This window comes from Camelus ferus, chromosome 4, assembly GCF_009834535.1.
Source record: "Camelus ferus isolate YT-003-E chromosome 4, BCGSAC_Cfer_1.0, whole genome shotgun sequence".
Classification (NCBI taxonomy): domain Eukaryota; kingdom Metazoa; phylum Chordata; class Mammalia; order Artiodactyla; family Camelidae; genus Camelus; species Camelus ferus.
The window spans coordinates 67,682,916-67,701,723 of NC_045699.1; the positions used below are offsets into that span (position 1 = coordinate 67,682,916).

The 18,808-nt window shown below is 51.7% G+C and overlaps 2 protein-coding genes across 13 annotated transcripts in view; one reads left to right on the plus strand and one right to left on the minus strand.

The window, feature by feature from the left end:
• The window catches only part of RALGPS1 (Ral GEF with PH domain and SH3 binding motif 1), a 269,898-nt gene that overhangs the window by 150,837 nt on the left and 100,253 nt on the right, over positions 1-18,808 (plus strand). The gene's annotated exons all lie outside the window — the stretch shown is intronic.
• ANGPTL2 (angiopoietin like 2) overlaps positions 1-18,808 on the minus strand; it is a 33,948-nt gene that overhangs the window by 6,246 nt on the left and 8,894 nt on the right. The window contains exon 2 of the mRNA XM_032478482.1: positions 13,375-14,240. Coding sequence (XP_032334373.1) covers positions 13,375-14,191 — 817 coding nt within the window. The 5' untranslated portion in view covers positions 14,192-14,240. The remainder of the gene's footprint in view (positions 1-13,374; positions 14,241-18,808) is intronic.

The following is an 18,808-nucleotide window of genomic DNA, read 5'->3' on the forward strand; positions in this document are numbered from 1 at the left end:
CTGTCGCCTGGCCCCCGAGCCATGTTCTCCCCGCCCCCACCGCCGGCTTCACCCCAAGCTGAACAGCCTCGGGCAGGGCTCGGCTGGGAGCCATCGGCCTGCAGTGTGAAGGCACCGACTGTGGTTTCCAGGTCTGTGAAGTAACATGATATAAAGACAAGAGCCCAGGGCTAGAACTCAGGATGCCTGGATTCTGAGCCCGCTTTCACCCCTGACTCCCGCACGCTGTGATGTGGGCGAGCTTCTGCACCTCTCCAACCCCGCGGTTTCCCCAGTTTGTAGAAGGGAGGTCATATTTACCTCATTGGGGTTGTAAGGATTGCTGAGCTCATTTGTGTGCAGTTCCTGGAGTGATTTCTCTTTTAAGTTGGTTATATTGGCAAAAAGAGACGCGTGCCTGCTACGAGGCAGTGGCGTCCGCCAGCCTTTGCGGGCTCCGCCAGGTCAGTGAGACGGGCTCGCTGCTTCCCGGGCGCTCAGGGCCGAGGCAAGCTGCGCCCAGCGACTGACTCTGTGCCTGCCTTTTGGTGACGGTGCTTGGGGACAGCTGCTACAGCTTTCAGTAAGTGAACTTCCCTGGAGTCACAGGGGCCCAAGCAGTGCCTAGAATCTGTAGCCAGACATTTCAGGCTATTTCTGGGATTCAGATGCTGGCCTCCAAATATTTTGGGGTACCAAGTTCCCATTCAGCTCAATCTGTATTTTCCAAAGGAAGATCACTGAAGGCCAAGTGCCCAGAGCTCATGTCCAGATGTCCATGAGCTTAAAGGATGGTGTCTAGGACACATCCCAGTCCCTGGCTCTCTTCTGAAATTGAGACCAGATGGGTCTGTAATCTGTGACTTCACCGAGCTTGGGCAGCCTGGTCAGAAGGGGTGGGTGTCGCTGGGAATCTGAAAAGCCACCATAGGTCTGTCAGCACCCATCCCCACTTCCCCTGGCGGTTTCCTGTGTTCAGACATCGGCCACATCAGCAGGAGGGTGCAAACCAGAGTCACCAAGAGCCAGACAAAGGTGGGTCCTTCCTCACTGATCTTAGTAAACTTCAGAAGTTTTTCAAAACCTAGCCATTGAACTGTGCATTTTAAAATAAATAAAATCACCACACATAGCTTCAGCTTCTCTTCGAAACAGTTCTAGAGCAAGAATGGTTAAGACAAAATTTCTAAGAAAATTCCATCTTATTCTATTAATGCGTATGTTTATTCAACAACTGTCTGTTGAGTCCCAGCCCAGGCAGGTACTATGCGGGGCCATGGAAGCCTAGGGCACAGTGGGGCTCCTCTGATGCCCAGCAAGGCGGGAGCTGACCTCCCCGGCCTTCTGCCAACCTGAATTCCTGTGGAATCTTGCTCTTCCCCTTCTGTGTGTGTGTGTGTTGGGGGAGGGGGGAGCAGGTATCAGCGGCAGATGTATTTAGCTTTTCTTGTGTGGATCAAATGTCTCACATCCCTTCCTGGCTGTGACTGGGCTTGAGTGTCTGCAGGTGATGGTTAAACAGGAGAAGTCTGGGTTTGGTCTTTGTTGGACGTCACTGGTGGCGTTTCCGGAGGCCTCACAGTAGTGTGTGAGCACCATCATCTGGGGCCCGACGGGAGGCCAGGTGCTGTCTTGCTCACCCCTCTGTCCCCAGTGCCCAGTATAGCACCAGAAGAAAGGTGGGTGTGGGTGCTCGCCGCTGACAGCTCACCAGGGGCTCCTCCCCTCCTCCTCTGGAGAGAGATGTCTCAGCCATTTACGTACTTGCCAGCCCTCTTTCCCCCAGGGGACAGGGCAGGACCCCAAGTACCCGCCCAGCAGCAGATGTGACAAGCCCTGCTTCCTTCTTTGCCTTGTGCCTCTTCTGTCCTGGGAAGGGGAGGCCAGACCTCCAGAAAGAACATTCATGACGGAGAAAAAGATTTTGGTTGTGTTCGGCCCACAGCCCCAGGGACCAAGGCAGAGAAAGGGAGTCTGTCCCCGACAGCTGGAGCAGAGCACGGAGCGGGCGTGGGAGGCCTCCCAGCTCGTTACAAAGTCAGACGCACAGGAGAGGCCTTTGGAGGCGGAAGCTGGTGACAAGATCCGGCAGAAGCCTGCAGAATAACACCCCCTGAAAACAAACAGCCGGACTTTTTGCTGCATAGCTGCCACGGGGCTCCGCGGATTTTCAGACTGAAAGGCCAGCTTTGAAGGCATCGCCACGTGGGGAGAAGCTTCGAGGCCACCGGGAGAGTGGCAGGTCAGCCTCGTGGTTCCCAGCCTGTACTCTTTCTGTGGGTGCCGTGGGTGGTTCCAGCTTTACCTTTGACATTTCCACAAAGGGCTGTTTTTAAAAGGCAAGTGTTTTAAAATGTTTTGGGGCCACCGATCCCTTTAAGAGTTTGAGAAACTCTAGACCCTCTATCCAGAAAGACGCATAGACATACAACTTTGCTTATAATCAGAAGGTAAATGGATGTCCAAACCCCATATTATGAAGCCCTAGAAGAGAGGCTTGAACAGAGCAGTAGTAATAATAAAATATTTCCACTAGCCAACCTATGGTGAGCATTTACTGTGTGCCCCATCCATGCATTTGTACACGAGGTCTTCCTGACACACCTGCCAGGTCGCTAGCAGTCTCCCCACTGCACAGATGAGGAAACTGGAGCGTGGGGACCTTAGGTGACATGCCGAGGTCACACGGCTGGTTGGGACAGATGCATTATCTGAACCCAAGTGGTGGTCCGGAACCCAGACTCTCAGACTTTCTTCTTTTCCTCCAACCAGAGTGAGCTCAAGGGTTGAGGGCCAGGCGGACTTCTCTGTGTCCCTACAACTATTTTTAATCGTTGCCAGTCAGCCAGGTTAAAAAAAAAGTAAGAATTTTACTCCTTCTTTGTCAAAGTGTTATTCCTTTTTTAAATCTTTATTGATTTATTTTTCTTCTGTGTTTACCTGTTGGTATCTTTTGTCCATTTTACATCTATTTTAGCGTTTCTTATGATGTAGAGGTTTTTCCTTGTCTTTTTTTTTTTTTAAGGCAGATCCAGCAGTTCTTTCCTTTAAGGCTTTCAGGTATGGCATGCTTTCTAGAATCATGCAGTAAGTGTGAAATAGTGAAGAAGTGTTTAGTATTTTCTGCTGTTACTAAAAACAAACTCCATATGTCTCCTGCATCCAGTATGTCACATGACACTGAGGACCCACCAGCCTCCATCAAGAACATTTACAGACAGTGACCCCCAGCTACCCTTGCAGACCTCTAGAAAATCTCCTGCATTCAAATACGTTCCCTTTTCTTACACTAAAGGCACCAGTGGCAAAGGTCAGAAAATTAAATGTTGGGTGAAAATTAGTCAGCAAAATCCTTAGCATTGAAAAGTTGGCAGCAATAAAATAAAGTAGCAGAAAATGGCAGCAGTGAGATTATGGTGTGGCTGCTGAGTCCAATAGCTGAGTCCAAGCGTCCTCCTTTGGTGAGAACACTGTAACTGTTACATAAACTGTCGCCGGGGGTGGGGAGTGGGGGCAGGCACGGTGTCGGACTTTGACTAAGGAATCCATGGAGGAAGTGTGTGCTGGGGACAGGACCCCAAACTTGGAGTTCGGAGCTCTCGGCTCAAGGCTCGGTGGCCTCATCTCCTCACAGCTGACTTTGGGCAGGTCCTCCCTGAGCCTCACTTTCTTCTCCTGTAAACAGGGGGAAAGAACTCTACCTGCTCTGAAGGTCTCCTGAGCCCAGCACCCAGCACAAGGCCAACCAGGGCAGGTGCCAGTGAGGCTTTTTTTTTTTTTTTCTTTGATAGAGGAAAGCTGATAGTTTTGAAGTCGTCTACTTCCCGCCACCCCCATCCCCAAACAGGTTACTGTGTTTGCTTTAGGATTTCCAAGATGAAGTGTCAGATTATTTACTGATAGATGTTTGCCATAAAGGCATATTTTAGAAGTCATAACTTCAGTGGAGAGGGCCACAAAGACGTGTTGGAATGAAGGACGGAAACCTTTTTTGTCAATGAAACTGCATTTTCAGTGCGCGGCGGGCAGGGCTCTCCCTTGGAGCAGCACGGCGTGCCGGGTGCTGTTTCACTTGGCGCTCCTTCTGAAAGGGCAGCTCTGCCCGGAGCACCAGGCCAACACTAACTCGGCGGCACCAGGGCTCTGAGTGCAGTGAGCGCCCCGACCTCTCTCTGTGAAGACCATATTTACACTCCTGGCGCAACTGCAGCCAGAACGTTCCACGTGAAGGGAAGTGTAGCCGCCGTGGCCGAGCTGAGTCTGCGTGGTTCCCTATAGGAGCCACAGAGGGTGTGAAAAGCACCCGGGGCTGGGAGTCAGGAGGCCTCGGGGAGAAGGCAGGTTGGCAATGGGAACACAGTGTGCAGGTCTTGGGCCCCGATCCCCAGTGTCTGGTGAATGTTGGAGGTGATGGGGTTTGGGTGCCTGAGTCCTCTCCCTGCTTCCTTCCTCCTCACTGGGGTTCTTGATGGAGGGATCAGGTGCACAGGTCACCTACCCTCCCAGGGAGCCAGGAGCTACTTATTGCTATCTTATCCAGGGCTCAATACCCCAATGTAGGGCCTTTCTGGTAAAGCTGAATTAGAGCCTGCAGCCAGCCCCGGCCTGCGGGTAGCCTCCTAAGCCCAGTGTCCTCTCTGTGGATCTGAGACAGACCAGCTTCAGCCTGACTCACCCACCCAGGCCCCAGTGGAGAAATGGGCTCACCAACTGCGTCAGTCTTCAGTATAGTCACCCCTCCTGCTAGGGAAACGTGGCCCCATGAATATCTGACCAGGCCAACTGGCTGAGAGGCCAAGAGCTGAGAAGTGGGTAGACACTGGGGCCTGCGTGGGCCAGAGTGATGCCTCTTCTGCCTCGCCGCGCCTGAGGCAGGGGGGAGCAGCTGAGAGTGCCTCCCGGCCGTGAGCTGGACTAGACCACGTGCAGGCCAGCAGTCTGACAGGGCTCTTTATCCCCTCAGCCCAAGTCTCCAGACCTGACCACCCGAGGCCTCACAGAGGACCCTGTGGCCTGTGGGAAGTGTTCTGGGATGTTTCAGTCCATATGTGGGCCCTGGGGAGAGGCTTCTGTGACATCATCAAGAAACACTGCTTTTGTGTGAGAACGTACGCTGTTTCCAATTATTCTCACTGATATCTGCCTCCAACAAGTCTTTTGCCACTCCCTGAAACATTTTTCTAACAGGAGAAATGACTGGTTGTTGAAACTGGATCTAGAATTTCCAACCCAGATTAATAATCTGAGCCCCAGGGCACATGGACTGCCTAGGTGTGCGTCCCGCCCCGGCCAGCATGAGGACCTGCTGGGCGTCCCGGGTGAGGGCGGGAGAGCAGACAGCAGGTGGGGGCAGCGAGGAGCCGTCACCCGTGCCGCTCGAGTCTCACTTATCCGGGAGGCTGGGGAAATAATATTTTAGTTACGAACATACGTATTCTATGTCAGTCACCACTTTTCAGGGAACCAGAATACAGAACAATAACCTAGCACAGGAATAGCTGGTACGTCACCAAGGTCGTCTCACTCAAGCTGCCACCGAGCCCCAGAGCTGACATTCTGAACTACGCTTCTGGGCCTTCTGGGGAAAGGGTCCAGCTGCTCAGGCCCTTTAAGACCTCGGACAACAGGCATGCTGCTTGACAAGCTTTTCAGGAGTTTATGAAAAGTGTTTGAGGCCTAAAAAAAGTTGTTGGCTCTAAAATATGAAAAGAAAACTGCAAAATCAAAATGTGTATCATTAAATTTCTACAAAGTGTAACATCTGGTCAAGTTCATTGATTGTTAAATTTAGCCTTCATAAAAACTGTTATTACTTTCGAAAACAATTTGTAGGCTAGATTTTTCTCACTTCCCAAGAATTCCTGAACATGCCTGATGTTTGCCGAGAAATCAGAGCCAACCATAAATTAATCGTGCTGCTCTTGGCCAAATAATTTCAAAGGCAAAATTATTAAAAATCCTTTCAAAATTTTTACAGTAGAAGTTATATTACATGTTGAGGTGGGTGTATTTCAGTGTGCTTGGTACACTCTTGGGCCCATGAAGAGCTTGAAGGGGTCCTGTTTCTGCCTGTTTGGCCTCTGGATAAACAGACACTGCAGTGTTGCTGCCCAGAGAACCCTTTCAAATACGCTGTGCCCACTCCCAGGTTTCCACCAGGACTCTTGGGCAGGGGGAGAGACATGGACTTTAAAGTGATTATGAAAAGAAAAGAGGTCAGAGTAGGAGGGAGCTGTGAGGGGCTCCCAGTGTGCAGATGCAGAGGTGAGCATCTCCCCGAGGCTCCTGGGACTGGTGGGGTGAAGCCCCGGGGCTCCCCAGCCACAGTGTAGAGGCTGAGGGGTGCTGTTCTGCAGGCATGTCATGGAGGAGCTCGTCACACCGTGACTGCGGTCCACGGATCCAGAACGGGTGGCGTTCCTACGGTTGGCCAAGCCTTTAACCCTTTCCAAGAAAGGGAGTCAGCTTATGGGCTTGTTCTTAGAGAACCTGTGTTGGCTTTCATCGATCACCCTCTGCTTTTCCAAATGCTCGCACACCCTTCTTCATAATCTTTTCTATAATTTCAACTGGGGTTTGACCACAAGCCAACTGGGCTGTGATTTCTAGTATTTTATCCTTTTTCTCATTCTGAAAACAGAACATTTGCCCCGCACCAAGCCTGATCTTCATGATTCCTCGATGATGGTGGCAGTGGTTCCAAGAGCATATCTCCAGGCCCTTAGCCCTCCTCATCCCCTCCTCCAGGAAGTCTTCCCCCACCCCAGAAGAGCTACTTACTCCTCCTCGGGGTTCCCATAATGCCTTGCATATTAACCTCCACTGGAATGTATAAGAATGATGACTGCCAGGGGTCTACAGCCCTTCACCTGCCAGGTGCTTTACATGTGCTTTTATTTTACCCTCACAAGCCCCTGCAGCGGTGAGGAAACTACAGCTCAGAGAGATCACACAACTGGGAAGAGGAGGATGTGGGATTAGAACTCAGCTCTGCCTTCCACTCCCTGGTTCTTTCTCCTGCACTGCGCTGTGGCTGTCACACTGTGTTAGGATTGTTGGGGGTCTGTCTCCCCACCAGACTGTGGGCTCCTTTGGGGCAGGAGCCTTCTCAGGGCAGTGATTATGAGTTGACCCTCCCAGTCTAGCGCCAAGGGGCACCTAGCACCTCTCATGCCTTCCTCTGTCTCCCATCTTCTCACCATTGTGAGCTGCATTCCCTTTGGCATCTTCATTCTGTTCTTTCCAGTTTGAGACTCAATAATAATAAATCCATGTGGAAACAGCAGCCCCACAACAAAGAATAATTAGCATCCAGACCAAACCTTTGGAAAGGACACTGTTCTACGGGGAAGTCTGGACAGTGTGTAGAGCGAGTCTGCACTTTATGCCCAGGGTAGTGCCCAGTGACTGGATTCTCTGTTCCTGTGGATGTCACTCTAGCACACCGCCTAAGACAGCTTAGTTTCAACACTTGAAAAAAAATTTTAAAACTATTATATTTGTCACTTAAACTAAAATTTTCCTAGTGAAATTTCTCTCTGTATGTCCAGTAATTTTACCTTAAATTATTGTATTCAAAAAAATCTACTAAGGGAAGTCACTTATTCATTTAAAAAAAGAATGACATAAAAGCACTCCCAGCCCTGCAGCTCCACTGGCTCATCTTGAGGTGCAGGGCCGGGATCCTCAGACTCCTTTCCAACGTGCTCCTCTTCCAGAGTCACCCGGGGGCAGCTGAAGGGCTGCAGGGCTTGAGAAAGGGGCTGTGCCAGCACTCCCGAGGGCGGTCTCTGCTGCCGACCTCCTTCCTCGATGCTGACAGGGACCACTGGGAAGTGCCCAGCCTTGCTTTAGACACTGGAGTGTGATGCTAACTTAGTTCTGCTGTCTTTATCTTTTTTTCTGAGGGAGCATCTGAGGGTTATGACACATTCCACTGCTTGAATTCACCACAACAATCCATTCCTAGGACCAGTGAGCTGGCCACAGATGCCTGAGCCCCCGGATTTTCTAGATGACGCTCAGTTTGCCAAGTGCCAAACTGTTGGGATTTCCAGACCACAAGGTGCCAGCTCACCACTTGTAACAATAACAAGTTAACGGTTTATCTCCTGGGGCTGTAAATAGCCTAAGCACTTAGCCGATCGTCCTCGCTGGAAAGTGCCTGAGTAATAGCGGGAGAGCTTGCCAGCACACTCGAAGGCTCTGTGATCTGCTCCAAGGTACCCCAGGAGGAGAAGAGAGAAAGCGAAGCTGGGAGGAAGATGACCCAACTCGAACTCAAGAGGCTTTTGTTTATGAAGACGCGAGCAAGGAATGCTCTTTGAAATATCACTGGATTACGTAGTTCGTAATGAATTTGGGAATGAATTCGGGAATCTTATTTTGTTCAACAATAACATTTTAGAAACAAGACAGCACAGCACAGTGAAAACAGCACAAGCTCCGTAGGCAAGAGACCTCAGTTGGGATTTCCCTCAGTCCCTGTGACTTTAAAGATTTTCAGGCAGTGCTTGGTGGCTGTGGTCACCCTCACCATCCTCACAATGTCACCAACCCTCCTCCGGGCTCAGGCGCACATGGGACCAGCAGCTCTCATCTTGACTGACAGTTGCTTGACCTCCAGAAGGAGTAGGCCATACGTGATACATCTTGTTCTCAATTGTAAACCACAGTCTAATTACATATTTCCTACCTCGTTGTTCAGGTTGTCCTTGCCTCTCTGGCCGCGGACCATCTGTCGTGAGGGATGGATAGTTTCTGTGTGTTATCCGTGAAGCTGTGTGGTTGCCACCTATTGTGGCCCCAAGAGCAGATCACAGTGACTGATTTTTATATATTTAAGGTTAACATATTAGAGAAATTGGGACTTCAGACTTCGCTATCCATTAAAATGATGTGTAGACATAACCCCAGAGAATGTGTCCAGACTTGATACAAATTAAATACCAGATTTATTGGCAGCTTCAGTTGGATCCAATTTCTGGAAGTCAGGTGCATGTTATGTTTTCTGTGGAAGAGCTCTGTAGTGTGAGGCGTACTTAATTCTGCTTTCTTTGTCCTATTTTCACAGTGATGATGCCTTCGTCATCAGAACCTTGAGAAGTCTAGTAACAAATCTACCAACGTGTTCCCAGAGCTCTTTTACAAGGAGCTGCCTGGAACCTGGTACATGAAATAGTGATAGTCAGGTCCCAGGCAGCTGGCAGCTGGGGTCAACCCCAGCATTTATAGAGTGATTTTCACACCAGTTCCCCTCCAGCCTTTCCATGGGAATGTGCAGTATCTCAGAGTGGTTAAGACAGGCTTGGGTTTAAGCCTCGGCTGAGCCACTTACTAGCCAAGTAATTGTGGCTAAGTTACTTAACCTCTCTGAACCTTAATATCCTGGAAATTACAAGTCCAGGGACCAGTGCTGGCTCTGCTGCTGACAGGCTCTGGCACGCGACAGGGAGGGCTGGGCCCGGGGATCCCAGAGGCCCCTAACAATCTCTAATATTTTTATGATTTTATGGTCCCTTCTTTATCCATTGAGCAAACACACTGAGCTGATCATGTTGGAGAGAAAACAGCTAGAAATGCCTTCTCCTTTTGGTTTTTAAAGATTCATTTCAGACAAAGCCTCTTTGTGGCAGCTGGTGGTCACACTGCCTTCCCTTCTCTGACCAGGGTGGGCGCCGCAGCCGGGGGACTGGGCTGGCTGAGGAGCAGCGTCCCAGGCTCCCAGAACCACTTTGAGAGAAGGTGTCCTTTCCTTTGCCTCTGAGAGAGTGACCCCTGAAGCCTTCCTCTTTAACAGACCTGACACGTGTGCAGGGTCCACAGATGGAGGAGGAGGTTGGGACGTGTGAGTGGGAGAAAGAGTGGAGAGGAAGAGGGAGGGGGCAGCCACAGGACCCCCAGGGAAGAGGACCACAGGCAGGCCTTTGGCCCAGGCCTTAACACAAGCATCTCCCAGTGGAAATGCTCTTAGGTCTGGCCAGACCTGAGAGAGACAGGACAAAACCCAAGTGAGACACCAGGGAAGCCAGGGGTTGCCCAGGCCTCCCTCACTCAGGCTCTCAGTGGCCTGGGCCTGGCCTGGTGCCAGCCTGTTTCTCTCTGGCTGGGAACAAGCTGGTGAGTGCAGCTTCAGATAAAGTGGCCATGGCTCCCTTGGTCCCCTGGGGAAGGGCATGCTGCGGGCTGAGTGGCCTGGACAATGAGGGAAAGGCTCTGAGGTTGCGGAAGGAAAGATTTAGAAGCTGCCAAGGCTTGGGTGCAGAGGTGTTTAATTGCAGAAGTGTTTCTGGCTGAATGATGCCCCTGGAACAAAGAATCCATTGGGCCAGAGCACAGAGGAAGGTTTTGTCTTCCAAGACCAGAACCTGCCCCCAAGCTCTCAGAACAGGCCTGATAAGAGCTCTCTGCTGATTGGCTGAGAGAGACCATCTGCCTTTCCTCCCGGTTTAGGAAACACCAGGAAAGGGCAGGGCTGCTCTCCAGGCTCTGTCCGCCCATTCAGCTTCTGCAGCCAGGTAGTCTCGGCTGGTAATGCCTGTGTGGGAGCTCGTGGTCAGATGAGCCACAAGGAATCTATTACTAACAATCAGTACCAACATTTGAGAGGGCTTTGCATGGGGAAGAAAAGGTAAATTATAGTGCATGCAAGTTATCTCCATACTAAAATCACTGCCATTCCCTCCCTCCCATGCAGGTGTGCTTCCCTAGGTGTGGGAGAGAGGGTTGGTTGTGTGCAGGAGCCTTGGAATGCACTTAGTCCACGCTGAATTATGAACGTGAAGAAGCAGGAGAGCCAAACCACTTGAGATGCCAGGATAGGGCCATGCCCCTGGGTCTCCCCCAGGGACCCACTGGTAACTCAACTCTCAAGTCCACCTGGTAAACTCTTACAGATCTTCCAGGTGCAACACTGAAGTCCCCACCTCTGTCCAACTTGTCCCTTCTACTCCAGGCAGACTCAGTCATGCCACCTTAGTAGACGTAGTAGGCTCAATGCCCGGAGTCCCTCACGTGCCCCTCTGTGGGCCCTTAGCGCACAGTGATACTGCCACAGTGCCTTCACAGCCCATAATTTTCATTAAGTTCCTGATTTCAGGTACTTTGTTATGTTGGTCCCATAAATTCTCACCATGTTCTGGAAATTTGGGGCTTGACAGATGCTTCCCCTCAGAGAAATCCTTTATCAGGCCAGACATGTTGATTTTAGGGTCTAGAACTGGTGGGCGCTGGATAGGTCCCAATGCATTCATGCATATGCCACCTCCCCCAGACTGACTTCCTGGAGGTTAGTCGTTTCCACCTGCACCCTGCCCCCACAAGTCCAGCACTGTGATGGGCAAAGAGTAGGTAGGCGCTCAGCTATTGTTGGCTGCCCCACATGACGTAATACTGCATGCCTGATTGCACTGAGTTTCCACAGCAACCCTGTGACGTTATGACTCTTGTCCCCATTTTACAGAAGAGAAATTGAGGCTCAGAAGAGTTAAGTACCTTTCTCATGAGCAAATAGCTAACAAGGGGTACAGCCCGGATGCAAACTTAGGTCTTTACTCCTACACTGTGTATCTACCAGCTCAGTTCAAGCTCAAGAATATCCTGACATTGTTGAGTCAGAAACCAGAGATGCTTAAGTGAGAGGAGATCTATTCGGTGAGCATTGAGGTCAGCCTGACTCCCATCAGAATTATAATATCATTCAGCTGAGCCTCCATTTGGTGTCTGTGGGCACGTTTTACCTTCTGGGTATTATATCAAGACATACTAGCGCACTCTGCACTCTCTTTTGGAACTTCTGATTTAGAACAGGCATGTTGATGAACCAGTCATTAGCTGTAGAATGCCAGAGCTAAAAATGGACTGTTTTTTAAATGTCAATCTCCTGTTTCAAGGAAGAGACCAAGACCAAAGGAAACTCATAGATACCATTGTTGAGACTTACCATGTGCCCAGAACTGTGCTAACTAAATGTTTTGTAGTATTTCATGTAATTCCCAGATGGGCACTACTTAATCCGTTTCTCAGTTGACAGATGGGGAAACAGAGGCTGTGAGAGACTAAATCCTGCCTGATGTCCCAGAGGTTATCAGTGAGGAAATCAGAAGTTGAATCCAGGTCAGGCTGCTCCAGAGCACAGGTCCTCACCCTGGACACCCAGTACAAGGCTTTGCTGCGAGATGCTGCAGGAGGGTGCTCTGCCCTGCACCCAGCTCCCCCCACAGACCTGCAAACAGTGCCACCCTTGTCCTTTGTATGGGCCACCCTCCTGCACTCAGGTTCAGCCTTTCTCTGGAATTAGCAAGCTACTGCTCTTCCCAGTCCTGGTGGTTATTTTCAGAAGTGTGAAATAAGTGTAAAAGAGGATATTTTCAGTAAAAATATCACCCTGCTTTTATAACGAAGTGGTCCCAAAATCACTGACTTGGAGCAGATATGTTGTTAGTTTTTGCAAAGATGAATCTAGTTCTTATACGACAGCCCATTTGGAAGGCTCCCAGGGTCCTGGATGAATGAGAGGCCGGGCTTCAAGGGGCTGGGCTCATCCTCCCCAACAAAAACCCCCGCCCGAGTGAGGATTCCCAGAGTCATAGAGCACAGAGGAGTCAGCTCCGGCTTTAAAGTGAAAAGGCCTGAATTCAGACCCAGCCTGAGAATACTAAGCCTGTGAGCAAGTTACTCATCCTCTCAGTTAACTGTCCCAAGGCTTTGAAGGGGTTAATGATGTAGTATGCACGAAAGCACGTCAGCATCTCAGTCAAGCTTCAGAACCTACAAGCAGCCCTATTCCTCCCCCATAATGATATTCTGAGAATTACCATATTTTAAGATGAAACATGTATTTAAGAGTATAAGGAATCATACTGAAAGTTCTAGACAGCAGCAGACTCTAGGAAGTGTGTGGGCTTTCCAAAGCACTCCTTCCCATCCCCCGGCCCCTACAACGTGTTCATCATACTTTTGCTGTGATAACACTTTCTTTTCCTCTGATCCGTTGTTTCTTCACTGAGCATGTATCGAATGCCAGTTCTGTGCCTGGCACACAGTGTGAGAGCTTGCAGAAGAGACATCTTACCTGGCAACACTGAGCACCTCCTGCAGAGCCCAGCAAACTCAGGCTGAGGGTTTTTCCTATCAGAAGCCAAGACACTTGTTCTCTTCTGAGACCTCCCCCCACCCCATTTCCTGTTTCTACCTTAGGGCTTCCATCTGAGGAATGTGGTCCCCCTCTCACCCCACCGGCTCCAGCGGCTTGGCCCAGGGGACTGCTGGGGATTGCATAAGCCTTTGGCCCGGCTTCAACTTGCCGTGGCTTTTCCCCCACTTGTGGTCACAGCCAAGGGAAGCCTGGCGCCGGGCTCTGAGGCCCAGATGGAGCGGGCTTCTGGAGGGACTTACCCGACGGCTTGTCTGTGGAGGACGGGAGGCTGGTGAGGGTCGGCATGGTGGGCAGAGGGGGCGGCAGCACCTTCAGGTTCTGGTCGCTCTGGATCTCATTGGTGGAGATCTGGTTGATGATGCGGTTGTAGGGGGGCGGCTGGTAGACACGGGGCGGGGCGGCGGGGGGCGGCTGGGGCATGGGCCTGGCGGCGGGCACCCGCTGGCAGTGTTCCTCCAGCTGCGCGATGATCTCCGACTGGTTGTGGGCCAGCGTGGCCAGGTGCTGGTACTTGTGCTCCAGGTCCTTGTACTTGCTGGCCAGCTGCAGCATGTCGGCCGTCTGGTTGAGGATCCTGTTCTCCAGCTGGGACAGCTCCAGCGCATTGTCCCGCTTGCGGATGATCTCGTGCAGGAGCTGCATGTAGAGCTGCGTGACCCGCGAGTTCATGTTGCGGCTCTCCTTGCGCAGCAACTTGACCTCGCTCACGATGCCGCCGTCCACCTCCACCAGCTGCTGCAGTGTCTCGATCTGCCGCTTCTGCTTGAGCAGCTCGTTGTTGAGCAGCTCCAGCTCCTGCTTGTGCACCCGGTTCTCCAGGAGCACCTCGGGCTCCTTGGAGTTGACGCAGATGGCGCCCGTGACCCGCTGCTGGGGCACGATGAAGGTGTAGGTGCACTTGTCTGGGGACTCGCCGGCCCGCTTGTACCTGTTCAGGTAGATGAACTCGCTGGGCGAGCCCTCCTCTGTGCCCTCAAAGCCATCCTTCTGGCCTGCAGCAGCTCCCAGGGTGGCCAGCAGTCCCAGCCACCAGCATGTCATGCACAGTGGCCTCATGGTCCTTACAGAATGGTGGTTCTTCTTTGCAAACAGAGCCTATGAAAACCTGAAAGTAAACAGAAGGGGAGACTCAGTAATGGCCCTGTCCCTGCCAGCAGCCTGTGCCATAAATGAGCTCAGACTTGCATCAGCAGACCTTTCCAAAAACGCAACTTCAGGAGGCAGCCCTTCTGGGAGCCACAGGAGGAGACAGGAAGGCCCCAGCAGAGGTAGAAGGAGACAGGAGGGGATCCGGGCATCTGAAGGCAGCAGGCCATGGCCCTGCCACTCCTGGAGCCAGCTCCAGTGCCCACAGCCTTCTTACTGAGCTCCTAGCCTGGAGCCTATGAACCACACGAGGGCAGCTTAAAGCAGGGAGGGGAGGGAGAGGAAGGGTTCTCTGACCTCCCTTCTCCTTTGCCTCACACTCCTCAGACTGCGAAGTCTCCCCTGGACGTGCCCTTTTTAACACCCATCACAGTTGTGATGAGTCTGAATTCTGTGTGATCTTTTTTCATGGATCTATGCACCATGAGAGCTGGTGCTATGTCTGTTTCCATCCTGTATCCCCAGGAGGCTGCACTAAGCAAGCTTTCTGAAAATATATGTGTACATTTTAATAGAGGTACTGATGATTGAACCCAGGACCTAGTGTATGCTAAGCATGCGCTCTGCCACTGAGCTATTAACACCCCCTCTGCAAATATTTGTTAAATGAACAAATTGCTAGACATAGTATTGAACCTGTTCAGTGTGTCATGGACAATGTCAGTGGAAGGATGTGTCCAGTCACGTGGGTTTGGTCTTGGCTCTGGCCAAGCTACAGAGCCCAAACAGGAGCAAACAACTGAGCTCTTCTAAATCCAGATGTTTGCAACAGCCAGTAACTGCGCAGTCCCCATCATTGCAACGTGATTAAACCAGGTGGGAGCAGAATACAGACACGTGTCTCCAGATTTGTTTCCGTTCTATTCTTAGACCATTTGCTCCTTCCCCAGGCATCCATCGAACATCTGCCTATGCCAGGCGGTGTGCTGGCTGCTGGAGATGCAGCTGCACACAGGACAGAGCCAGCCCCTGCCCTCACAGGGCTTGCCCATCATCGCGGCCCCTGGGAGCCGTGAAGCAGAAGTAGTGTATGCTGCAAAAGGGTGTAACAGGGAACTGACCTAACCAGAGGGGTCAGGAAAGCTTCCCTGAGAAAGTGACCTTTATGCTGACCCTGGAGGGATGAGTAGGAGTTAGCCAGGCCACGGGGGAGGGGACGGACACGCACAGATCCCTCCTCTCGCCTACTCAGGAACGTGGCTCCAGCAGTTCTCCCCCAGCTCTCTGGCACGATCACATTTTTCCTACAATCATGCTGTTATTTCTTTCAACTTAAAGAAAATCCTCTCTTGACCTCCCATCCCTTCTCCAGCTACTATTCCATTTCTCTGCTCCCCTTTTTAGTAAAACCCTCTAAAGAGTTGCCCATACCCACTGTCTCTAGAAAGTCCTCTCTTCCTGTTCTCTCTTGAGCCCATTCCCATCAGGCCTGGCCCCCTCCCCTCCTTTCCAAGTGTCCTGGACAGGGTCCCCAGTGGCCTCACTTGCCAGGCCAAATGGCCAGTAAGTCTCGGTCCTCATTAATACTTGCCTCTTGACACTGCGGGACCTGGCGGCTCCGCCCCTCTTCCCAGGCTGCCTTTCCTCCTGTCTCACTGGCCACTTCTCAGCTTCCCTTGCTGGTTCGTCCCCCTTTTCCTGTCCTGGGCTGGGAGCAGGCGGGCAGAGCTCAGTCCTCAGGCGTCTTCTTTACCTCGGTGGTCTCATCAGTCTCGCGGCTTTGACCACTTTCAACCACGGATAACCCCCACATTTATTCTCCAGCCTAGGCACCCCACTGGCCCCCGCCTTGAGTCCAGACTCATACATCCAACTGCCTCTTTGACATTTTCGCTTACGTACTGCTACTACCTCTGGGCATCTCAAATTTGACTTATCCAGAAATGAGCTCCTGGCGTTCACCGTACCTCCATTCCAACCTATTCATCCCAGGTTTTCCTATGTTAGCAAATGGCAACTCTGTTCTTTTGATTGCTCAGGCCAACAACCTTGAAGTCATCCTTGACCTCTTTCTTTTTGTCATCCCCCATGTCTAATTCACCACCAAATTCTAATAACAATATCCTGAGAATATTCTCAGAACCCTCCTGCGTCTCCCCACCTCCCCTGGTACAACCCACCCTCACCTCTCGCCTGGACTCAGCTGGTCTCCCTGCTCCTGCCCTTGCACATTACAGCCTGTCCTCAACCGAGTAGCCAGAGTGAGCCTTTTAAAGAAGTCAAATCAGGTCATTCTTCTGCTCAGAATCCTCTGGTGGTTCCTCATCCTGAAAAAGAAGTTAACGGGTCTCCAAGGCCCCCGACCTGGCCGTGCTCCCTCCCTGGCCTCATCTCTGACTCCTCTCATCCCTGCGCTCGCCGACTTCACCACACTGGCCTCCTGGGTGCTCTTCAGGCTCACTGGTGGTGTGGGGCCTTTGCACTTGCTGCTCCCTCACCTAGAACACTCATCCCCCTTCCTCGTTGCGCACACCCTCGCCTCTTTCAGGTCTTTGCTGAAGTATCACTTCCCCATGAGGCCTTCCCTGCTTATTTAAAGTTGTGACCCTGGCCACCTTCACTGTCAGACAGTGTCTTGCTACCCGCCCCCATGAAAGGAAGCTCCGTGAGGGCAGCGGCTTGTCCGCTTTGGCCACTGCTCCGCGCATAGTGCCTAGCACAAGGCCTGGAATACATAGGAGCTCAGTGAGTATTTGTGGACTGAATGAAAAGACACACCCACAGCAGTTACCACACAGTGGGGTGTTTTATGAAGAGGGGCCAGGGAGCAGAAGGCAAGTGACTGGCTGAGGGGGTGGGGAGCTGCACAGAAGGAGCCCGTTTATTAAATTTATTACTAACGCCCATAGCATCCATTTGCTGAGTGCCCACTGTGTATCTGGCCCTGCACCCAACATTCTGCAAGTGTTCTCTACTTTATTGAGTTCTCACAGTGTCTTTTCATAGGTGCTGTTGTTATTTCCATTTTACAGGTGAGGAAACTGACACTCAGTGAGGCTAAGTGACTTGCCTGAGATCACAGAGCTGGAGGGTGGCAGAACCAGGACTCAGCCCAGATCTGATGAACTCAGACCCTCAAACCCTTAATGACTACGCAGAAATGTACTTTATCTGGTTTCTAGTAGTGAAGTATTAACATCACGACTTTCTGACTTCGCATTAATTTGCGTTAGAATGACAACTGTGACGCAGAACCTGAAGTTTCTTCTCTTCCCCAGGCCCCTTTGAGGGCTTCTCTGGTGGGCAGCCTGGGTCTGGGCTCCACCTTGTACTGGACAGCGAGTGGTTACAAAACAGACCTGTGCTCCCAGGGCCACGCTGAGCTGTTTTCCGCTTGAATGAGAAAGTCCAAGCCTGGTTCTGAAGGCCAGCTCAGGCCTTCAGGCCAGGCAGAGAAAGGTGTTTGGAGCCTCTGGTTTGGGTTGGGCTATGAGGTAGGGCTGCAGTGACGTTAGTGGAAACGGAGCTGAGTTTGTGAGTGTTTGCCTAGTTTCCAACCGGCTTTGGCAGCTCCTGTGCTGGTGGCCACACCCGACCCACAACAATGGGGAGGAGCCGCCCTCCCAGCCAGGACCGGCCTGCCTGCACTGCTTTGCCCCAGGCCGCTCACCTGCAGCAGCTGGGACTAACACCTCTCTGTGGGGCATGATGCTGCTGTGGATGCCCTCGAGGGCCTCCACTTTGGCCAAGACACTGCCATGGGCCAGGGAGGCAACCTAGCTCCAGGAGAGGGTTGGCTTCCAGACCTTCCCAAGCCTCAAGACCTGGCAGGGTGGCACTGTTTACCCTTGAGTTCTGTCCCCTCCCAAGTGTGGGCTCTCAAGGCTTCCCAGGCAAAGCTCTGTGCCCTTGGACTTGAGACTCTGAAGGCTGAGCCTCTTCTGTGAAATGGGGTATTCCAACACACCCTGCACTAGGTTAGGAACGTGGAAGTGCTTCTGAAACTAGAGATAGGGATCACATGATAGCGGCACGAGAGCAGACAGCCAAGCCGACGGGCAGTGAGGATGCTGACCACGCAGTGTGTCCAGCATGTGTACCATCTCCTTGGATCCTCCCATACCCCTAGGAGGCACCCTGACTGACTATCCCATTTCACAGAGCAGGCCCTCCCCAGGAGGTCTGTCTGGCCTCCTCTCCCAGCCTTGAAGGGGTCATGGTGTCCCCAGCATCTCACACAGCGCTGGGCAGAACGGTGAGGCAAGGGACGTGCAAAGGCAGTCAGAAGCTGTGCAGTCTTTGGAGAGCATCTCTTGTGACTGTTGTAACTTGACAGTTAACAGTCGTACAGGTTTCCAGGTTCACAAGGCCCTTTGTGTACACATTATCTCATGTAATCATCACAACATTCAGAGCTAGTTAGTATTCTGATGGTGAAGAAACTAAAGCTCAAGAAGGGGTCAGGTATCTTGCTCAAGGTTTCATTGCTGGTGGTGGGACCAGTCGTGATGCCGCGTGATTCTGGGTCTTACTGTCACATTTCCATGGGGTCTGGGCTTGGCAGAAGTGACTTGGAGCCTTTTGGGT